The sequence below is a fragment of the Pollicipes pollicipes genome, unplaced genomic scaffold, assembly GCF_011947565.3.
Source record: "Pollicipes pollicipes isolate AB1234 unplaced genomic scaffold, Ppol_2.1 Scaffold_4295;HRSCAF=5057_pilon_pilon_pilon, whole genome shotgun sequence".
Taxonomy (NCBI): domain Eukaryota; kingdom Metazoa; phylum Arthropoda; class Thecostraca; order Pollicipedomorpha; family Pollicipedidae; genus Pollicipes; species Pollicipes pollicipes.
This window is the reverse complement of record NW_023596461.1, coordinates 39,878,481-39,887,574: the sequence shown is the minus strand read 5'-3', so window position 1 is coordinate 39,887,574 and position 9,094 is coordinate 39,878,481. Positions and strand designations below refer to the sequence as shown.

At 55.5% G+C, this 9,094-nt stretch overlaps 1 protein-coding gene across 1 annotated transcript; it reads left to right on the top strand.

The window, feature by feature from the left end:
- The first annotated feature begins 318 nt into the window (after window positions 1-318).
- Window positions 319-8,330, top strand: LOC119096445 (uncharacterized). The gene is made up of 4 exons (XM_037219353.1): window positions 319-471; window positions 3,310-3,366; window positions 4,109-4,317; window positions 5,733-8,330. Exons 1-4 carry the CDS (start codon window positions 411-413, stop codon window positions 5,763-5,765), a joined length of 360 nt encoding a protein of 119 aa, XP_037075248.1. The 5' UTR covers window positions 319-410; the 3' UTR covers window positions 5,766-8,330.
- The last annotated feature ends 764 nt before the right edge of the window (window positions 8,331-9,094 follow it).

Sequence of the window (9,094 nt, the reverse complement as noted above, 5' to 3'; positions counted from 1 at the left end):
TGCAGACCTCCGGCCTGGGGCGACTCTGACTCGTCATGTAGACGCCCGGCGGCTGAGTCACCGCAAAGGCTCGCCAGGGCCGACGTATGCACGCTATTCTGCAGTGTGCCGCCGCTCATCCGCTGGACCCGCTGCGTCGGTTACGCGGGCTACGTGTGTCGGCCTTTGTGTCGGACGTAATCGCGGACGGTCGACGCTGGGTCGGCCGGGCCGTCCGGGCTCCCCTCCTCCCCTCCCCTCCCCCGCGCCCCCGACTGCATGACGGGACCTGTCAGTGGCCTGTCAGTGCACGCTCGCCGCTGCCGAGTGTCTGCAGTGGTGCGCAGTAAGGCGACGGTGGACCGAGTGGTGCCGGGCTGCAGTGGGCGGGCCCCGCCGACGCAGGAAAACCGGCCGCACGGACGGGGAAGATGTTGTACGGAAAGGAAACGGCGGCCGCTCCGCTTATTCCGCCGCCAACGGTCAGCCTGGGTAGGTGATGTGGCGTCACCACGTGGACTTGTTCCATGCGTGCGATGTTTGGAGCGACGGTAGCCGCGGCCTGGCATTGTATTTGAGCGCCGCAGCCATCACGGCCGACCAACGCTAACTGTCGCAAAGTCGAGCCAACGCTGACGATCCGTCGCAAAGTCGGAGCCGCTGCTCGGAGCCGCCTAACAGACGCGCGCTGCTGCTGGGAACGAGTATGAAACCGACGGCGCCGGCTGCTCGGTTCAGAATCGCCGTGTTACGTGCGATACCACAACCGGCGGGATTTTGTTTGTTCAAGATGCATGGCCCTTATCAAATTTGCATAGGGCTGCGAACAGCCCCCTAAACCACTTCCGAGAAGTAAAGGCCAGCATATTTATGTCCGACAGCAGCTGGCGAAGGAATCCATTTGCACATTGGGACCTTGCACAGTTCGCGTGGGATTTATCGCATCGGCGGCTCCTGCCAGGTCATTGGAACACCCCCATGCCCCCATGCATGGGACTGCTAGTCACGGCTCTTAACTCTTGTACAATAAGCACATGTGCAGTGAAGAGACCGTACGACTTGGGCCTATCAGGCTTGTCTAAAGGCACAACGCGACGAGGAGTGCAATCAAGGGGGTCCCGAGGTCCTCCTTATTCGGGAACCTTAAATTTGTCTTTTCGATTTTGGATTGGGATATATGCACAGCATTGAAAGAGTAAGGAAACGCGTTTTTACGCTCTGAATACCAAATGCAAAGAACTGCCAAAATTGTGCGAAAGCTGTCATCCTCAGCAACGTCGGTAGATGATGTAATATGCAATTCATTTGTAAAAATGTGATAACAAACACACGATGCGGACATGGCACAAGACATTTATTTGCGTCTCCAAAATATTTTCAGCCTTAAAATTACCAATGCTTATGTTTCTTTCGCGTTGTGTTTTGACTGGGTTTAACTGTGTTTTTGGATACACTTTACTGCTGTGGCTACATCTTCGTATGGCGCAATGACAGTATCGGGAGCCCACCACCCTCCACATAGAAGTCCTGGTTGTGCGCCTGGATGCGACATGTTGGTGATAACGCGGTGATAACATGGCGCGGCGGATAAGGTTCGACCGGACCCCGCCGGCGAGCGGCGGTCGCACAGACCCCCGGCCGCCGTCTGACGACGCTCCGCTGACGCCCAGAGGCCAGCGGTCCCAGCTGAGCGCGGGCCGCCGCCTGCTCCGGAAGGGGCCAACCAATGGCCGAATGGCGACAAAGGTGGAACCGTATGGAAGCGCCGAGTTGGAAAGCCAGCCAATTCGACATAACTAATCGCCTCGCGCTGAGACCATGGACAAATTGTCACTCGTGGGAGGAGTGCTCAGTCTAACTGCCCGTCATTCCCTGGAAAAGAGAGGCCTCAACACATCCTTCGTCCTCCCGGATACCACAATCCGATGCGATTGCTTGAGTCACCGATGAGCGGAATCGCTGGTCCGGTTCGTTCGTTCAGGGCCCCCTGTCGCCAACATTGAGTAGCCGTCTCAGAGCTCTCCGAGCGCTGCCCACCGACAAGTGCTCAGATGAGGGCGCTACTGGCCGCCGGAGTACTGCACCATGACTCACTGGTCTCAGCGGACCGGTTATGGAGAAGGCTTGTCGCACTGGCAAAAATCCGCGGACGGCGGTCGGGGTGCCCCGTTGTGGTCCTCGACAAGCCACGATTACACTGGCGTTCGGTTCGAAAAGCTTTGGCCTACATCGCGGCCTCGACGCTTCGCCAGATGGTCACGAGCCTTGAGCTCACGATGATTGTTCAGACGTGACGACCGATGCCACTTCACTACCAGATGTACGACCAAAACACCAAGCGCGCATGGAAGTACCTCGTAGCCTTGTGTCCCAATGTGCCCCCCCCCCCCCCTCCCGAAAGTCAGCTCACCACTGCGGGCTGCGCTGCCCGGTTCGTCTGTCGCGGCTTCCATTGCCCGAAAGCGAGCCAGTTGGAAACTGGGCCGACAGACTGGCCGGCCGGCCACTGGACGTCGGCCCTGCGGCGGGTGACTCACAGCTGCCGGTTCGGCCCGGCGCGGCGACCGGCCGGCTGCTCCCATGCCTGCGGGCACGTTCCGCTCGCCGCCTGCTGTGACGTCAGCCGTTGGAGGCGGGCGCCAGGCGCGCGGGCCGCGGCCGAACTGGGCGCCGCTGGGACAGGTGACACTGCAGCCGCGCCGTGTGTCCATAGCTGTTGTTTTCTGTCGGACCGTGATACAGGCGAGCACTCGCGCGCGCAATGCGAAGGGACCGTTGCGTCGGAGTGGTTACATCACTGAAACACGATTGAATTGCGCTTGACCTTCGATGACAAGCCTTGACCGATTGCTGTAACGTCACAGTCTTGTACCTGAGTCGTCGCCCCTAGTGACACATCACGCTGGTATAGAAAATTATGTTCATAAGAACGTGGCATACGCTAGCTGGACTTTGCCATGCTCTTTCAACATGAGGAGGATAAGGTGTTCCCATTTCAGTTCAGAAAAACAGCGTTATCGACGCATTGCCCTTGCCCTTGACCTTGACCGTGCAGATTCTTGGTCTTCCAGTGCCGTGTCGCTGATCGGGCACTTTTGTGTGATCCACTGCACATGTCGTAATAGAGGAAGGCCTCCCGATTCTTTCCAACAAACAAGCAGAGTAACAGCAGCAGTGTGGAAATAAGTCGGTAGCCTGTGCTTCACTTCAACCTCGATCGTTATGGGACCATCCACTTGAAGCCTCCGAAAATGTTTATAAGGTTCGACTTGTACGCCTGTTCTGTGCTGTCCTTCATACCCAAACAAACCGAGCATGGCTTTATTTCAGATTATCTTCACGACGAACTGTACCAGTCCAGGTACAACGCACAAAATATTACTGCAGGTACGTCTTTACTCTGTTCAAGATCGTGTGTGGATCCCAAGACGATCTGAGCACTTGAGCACGTTGTAGTAATAGGCACCACTGGCTTATCTTTAACTACGTGATAATCTGCTCGGTCTGAGCTCTAGGATATGGTGTCTCGTAGCACTTTTGTGGCCTGTCAACGTTATGCATTTTGGAAAAACGTGTCAGCACAAGTTTGTCCTTTATGTATCTGCAACAGCGAAAAGCGCACCTTGCAAACATGGCATGCTGCTCCTCGGAGTTGACAGGGTACGATACAGAACAGCACGCGCTGCTCAGGGCGTTTTGTATTACCAGGGGTCCGCTGTACTGTGGTAGGGTGCGTACCGTGACAGAAGACGGCTGAATTAAAACCCGCACTGATTTGTGAAGGCTGAAGCACCCAGGCCCAGGTCGAAAAGGAGTTTCGTCGCTGGCCGCCATATTTCGCAGGAGCGTTTCGTAGCTCGTTACAGACGTGTTTAGAATTGGTTTCCCTGCTTGTGTGCAATTGTTACCGTGAACCCCGCCAAATCATTGCATTCCATCATGAGTGCGATGTTTCAGTTGCAACACGCCGCCCGCTTGTGGGCGTGTTCGCCAATCCCATAATGACCGCGCCGTGTGGTCAATAAAAGCTCGTGCTCAGTGTTCGAGCCCGTGTTTTGAACTGCCAAGCAAAGCCCTGCAAAAACTAGCTGCCACCAATTTCACAACGTGTTTGTTACGCTGTTTTCAGCGGTGTTCCGTCTGGAGGGAGACCTGCACCGGCTGACCATCATGGTCGGTGTCATGTTCTTCCTCTTCGTTGTCTGCTTTATCGGCTTCGCCTTCTATGCGTGCTCCAGCTACAGAGCGTATTGCCGACGCAGAAAAACCGCCGACATCGAAAGCGGCCAGAGCATTGAGCTGAAGAAGATCGGCGCTAAGCTGGCAAACGGGTCTTCGGTAAGAAATGCAAGCGATTTATGAATTAGTCGCATTGGTAATTTTTCTTAATTGAAGTGAGATTGCCAGCTGCCAGGCTGCATTGAATGCTGACGCGTATCCGTAACTGCACGGGAATGATCGATTCGGACTCTAATTCCAGGTTTCCAAATGCTTCCTCATCAGCTCAGTTTTTCCATTTAGGAAGGCTGTCTTCGTGGCATCCTTTTATCGGCCTCATTTACCACCGCCAGAGACGCAGCCAGGATATTCTTAAGCGAGGGGCCAGAGGTCGTTGACTAGGCATCACGCCGATTTTTAACTTTCTGCCGGAAACCATCCGTGGTGAAACACGAAAACTTCGGGCTTAGGGGGGGGGGGGGAGAGGGCTTGGCGGCATCCTTGCTAACCGATATCGGAAAGCGCTTCTGCCAACAAAATGTGCTTTGCTCTAATCTGCTCGCTCCCACGGAATTTGTTCAGCAGAATCGGTGGTTAAGTTCGAGTAGAAATCGTTTTTACTTTAATAATATATCGATGGGAAATAATACCTATTCATTTATTCGTAGGGTAGTTGATGTAGTGTGGGTCGAGTAACCATGAATATTATGAGAGATGACACCTTATTCCGATAATAATACACTTTTCAAAACATCCCATCCTGCGAAAGCCTGCTGCTTCAGGCCTCGGCGCGCGCTGAAGCACCGTCACACCGTCACATGTTTGCCGTCACGGTGGGCTCACATCCTCGCCGCGGCAAATTCACCTAGCCTTTCCGAGGTGTTGGCTGCGCACCAGCAGTCCTAGGGGCACTGTCATGCTTGGATTTAGACTACATTGTTTACAGCCAGCATTTTATGCTTGAGATATAGTCAAAATACATTGTTGGTCGAATGACGGGTATGAAGCAGGCACACATTGTGACGTCATGTAGGGGCAGGGATGCCGAGCTCAGCGCATTGATCGCTGGGATATATTTGTGGTAGCCTCCAGTGGTGCCACTTTCCTTTTAAGTTCTGATTGTGGCATGGATTGCGGGGCTCTTCGCCGCAACTGTTTCCTCCGGCGATGTCTAGTCAAGCGGCCAGAAATTCCTACCTTTTTTAGTGGTCATATTTAGTCTGCGTAAACATGTAATCTGTTTTGTTGAAGCAGAAAAGAGACAGCACGCAACCAACTTACTTCCATCTATCCTGACCAGATGTTTAGAAACGTCAGAAGCTGACCGCCTGCGTCAGTATTGCTCTCGTGCGCAGGAACAGGGTTACGCGGCAGAGATGGCGCTGTTATGGGATGATGCTACGTCACCCCAGCTGTAGTGACGCTGTGGCAGTGCAAAATTCCCAACCTGAGGGCGTTTACATCGTCGTCCCCAGCGTTGCCTATTCCCCGGTCGTGGCGGCTGACGTGGGCGCTGATCTGACCTGTGTTTTCAGGCTCCCGCTGGTCAGCACGTCATCAGCCCCTAAGGCGAGCACGGTGCCTCAGTGCACGCTGGGTCGCCAGTGCACCCCATTCACGCTCACCGCCAAACCGGGCGATGAGGCGAAAGGCGCCCGCAACCGCCACCCGTCAGAGGACACGTGTCCGGGCGAGTACAGCGCCGTCTACGACAACCCGGCGCTGGCTGTGACTCCGCCGCTGGCCGCCGGCGGCGCCACCGGCCACCCGCTGGCGTCGGCCGCATCCACGGCGCGGTCACGTGACTCGGTGCTGCGCGCCGGCAGCTCGGCGGCCAGCAGCGTGCACACCGAGAGCACGCGCATGCCGCGCGAGATGGATATTACCGACATGTCGCCCGCCAGGACTGTGGAGGTCATCTGAAGTGCCAGCCGCCGCTCAGCTGACGTCAAGAGGGCCCACCTGGAGTCTGCTCGGGTAGCTGGCGCAGCCATCGCTGGTGCTGACGGCGGCGTGGCGTCGTCCGCTGGTGGACGTCAGTGGCGGTGACACTTTCGGCCCTTGCGGGACGCGCGCCAGGCGGCTGCAGTCAGTCGCGGTTCGAGCTCACTGAACGGTCGGAGGCGCACCCCGCGCGGGCGCAGGCGCCACTAGGCGGCGTAGGATGCCGGTGCAGACTCGCCGCCGTTTTCGCCTCAGTGAAGTTGAGGAATATGCGAGGTCAGCGAGCTGGTGCAAGTGCGTGCTGTCGTCAGACAAGGGGATGAAGAAACATGAGAAGATGGCGGGAAGTGGCCTGTCGCGACGGTGGAGTGGTTCCGCTGCGCGGTCCCATATTAGCTTTCGGCCACCGCCGAAAGCGTAGTTGGCATCCCGGCGTGCTCTTCTTGCTGATGTTTTTGACCGACTGCGCCCACTTTCGCGTGCTGTCAACAGATGGCTCTGGCTCTCGCGTTGGAGCTGTGAACTACGGAGCCTCTGAAGGCGGCCGCGAGACGGCGCACCCCGTCGACAGCAGCGTGGCTTCGCGAAATGTCGGCGTGCCTGCAGACAATGCCGCGCGACATTGATGATTTTAGGAAGTATTTTAACGAGAAGTGTAGCAGTATTGTCTTTCTGATGACCGTCCCACTGTGCCGGCTTCATAAGTCCCGTGCGCGCGTTGGCTGTAGCCTCCACGAGGAGCCCGCGCCTGTCGCTCTCAGAGCCTGGCCGCGCCACGTCAGTTGCACGCGCCCCCGCGACGCGTGAAGTTACAATTTGTGACGCCCCGCGGCGATGCCGGCGTCGCTGGTTTCGTAGTTTGTTAACGGTTGTTAGGCCGGTATGTTGGAAATCAACAGCCGCGCAGCTGGAGCGGGATTCTGTCCTTGGGAATAGAAAAGTTGTTCGGAGGCGCATCAAAACCTTATTGCTTCAAGGTTGCTGTGTTATCGGCAGCGTCTAGAACATGGTGAATTGAAATGGTTGTGACTACGAATTGTTGTAATGTGTCATGTAAACAAATTCATAGTTTTAACCGTCGCATTGCGAAATGACCACGTGTCCTGCAGCGACGTAATCGGAGTAAATAGACTGTAAACTTGTCCGTCCATCGTATTGTGTGACGTTTTCTCCCTCCCATACGTTGTCTTGCGAGTACCTTTGCTTTGCATTTGATATTTTAGAGTCGAATGTGACGCATACATCATTGTGGTTGACACCACGTGGCCATTTCGCAACGTCGCGGGGTCGCGATAGCGAATACGAGTGTCCATCGCGCGCCCTTGATTTGCTAGTGAACGTGCCGCGCCTCGGCCACGGGCCCACGCGAGCCGGCGGTGAAGCTTGCGGGTGGCCAAGTGCAGAGTCGTCGGACCAGACAGCGGTCCTGGCGGCTGTGGTGCGTGGATGGCCGACGGGTCGCCTGTACTGGACCAACCTCCGCCCCCGTCCCCTGCAGTGAGTCGACACCCTTCACCCGCCCGTGTTGGACCGACCTCCACCCCCGTCGCCCATAATGAGTCGACACCAGTCACCCGCCCGTGCTGGGTCAACCTCCGTCCCCGTCGCCCATAATGGGTCGACACCCTTCACCCGCCCGTGCTGGGTCAACCTCCGCCCCGGTCGCCCATAATGGGTCGACACCCTTCACCCACCCGTGTTGGACCGACCTCCGCCCCCGTCGCCCATAATGGGTCGACACCAGTCACCCGCCTGTGTTGGACCAACGCTCTGCTTTTGGATGCTCCCGTCTGCGAGTATTGTTGCGCTGTCGTCAATCATCGACCGTGCATGAGAACAGATTATTGTTGAACCCGGCTGCGGGCGCGTTATTATTGAACTCCATTTGGTAACGATTCGCAAATGTACCTGAAGGGTAGTGCAGCTGCGTCAAAGACGACATCGAATTGCAGTTGAAAATGATTGCACGTAGTTGAAGCATTTGGTCCCAAGCCTGTCTGATTCGAGCAAGGTCGTGGTTGTGGCGGCACGCTAGTTTGACATTTCAAGTTGCCTGCCTGCTGAATGACACTGGCGGTGTAATGTGGAGTTGATGTTGTGCCATGAGGTGTTCTTCACGTTGTTGTGCCGCTCACCGGAGGCGTGCGCACATGGTACGCTAAATACACGCAACTGGTGCCTTCCTGTCACTTGGTGGTGTCTGCACTGTTATCGAGGCATGAGGACGTTGCGTGTACGACTGGGCCACTACCCATAGGTAGCAGATCCAGATTGGTTGGGCCCATGAGTGGCAGATACAGCTCACTGCCTATAGATGGCGGATACAGGTCACTCACTGCCCATAGGTGGCGGATACAGGTCACTCACTGCCCATAGGTGGCGGATACAGGTCACTCACTGCCTATAGATGGCGGATACAGGTCACTCACTGCCCATAGGTGGCGGATACAGGTCACTCACTGCCCATAGGTGGCGGATACAGGTCACTGCCCATAGGTGGCAGATGCGAGTTACTGCCCATAGATGGCAGATACAGGTCACTACCCATAGGTGGCAGATGCAAGTTACTGCCCATAGATGGCGAATACAGGTCACTCACTGCTTACAGATGGCAGATACAAGTCACTGCATATCGGTGACAGATACAGGTTTGTCAGACTTTACCAAGACCCATATTGGGATCGGCCGCCGTCTCGATTATACGATTATATGTACCATGGGAGTTGATTTCTCAAAATGATTGAGGGGCCCAGAGTTTTAGAAGTCATGATGGAGCTGGTGCGAAAAGCTTCTCAGATGCTGCCCACGTGTATTCTTGGTTTCTGGCTATCCATTATGAATATATATATATATATATATATATATATATATATATATACGACCTATACCTAGCACATCTTCTTAACCTCATGTGCATAGGCACAGCAATCACGTATGAAGGCCTGGTAGTTTA

Bases quoted from the DNA above. Each gene is read 5' to 3' on its own strand.
- LOC119096445 (XM_037219353.1), top strand. From the start codon at position 411: ATGTTGTACGGAAAGGAAACGGCGGCCGCTCCGCTTATTCCGCCGCCA. The intron at 472-3,309 runs GTAGGTGATGTG...GCTTTATTTCAG, and splicing joins GCCGCCAACGGTCAGCCTGG to ATTATCTTCACGACGAACTG. The intron at 3,367-4,108 runs GTACGTCTTTAC...CGCTGTTTTCAG, and splicing joins CGCACAAAATATTACTGCAG to CGGTGTTCCGTCTGGAGGGA.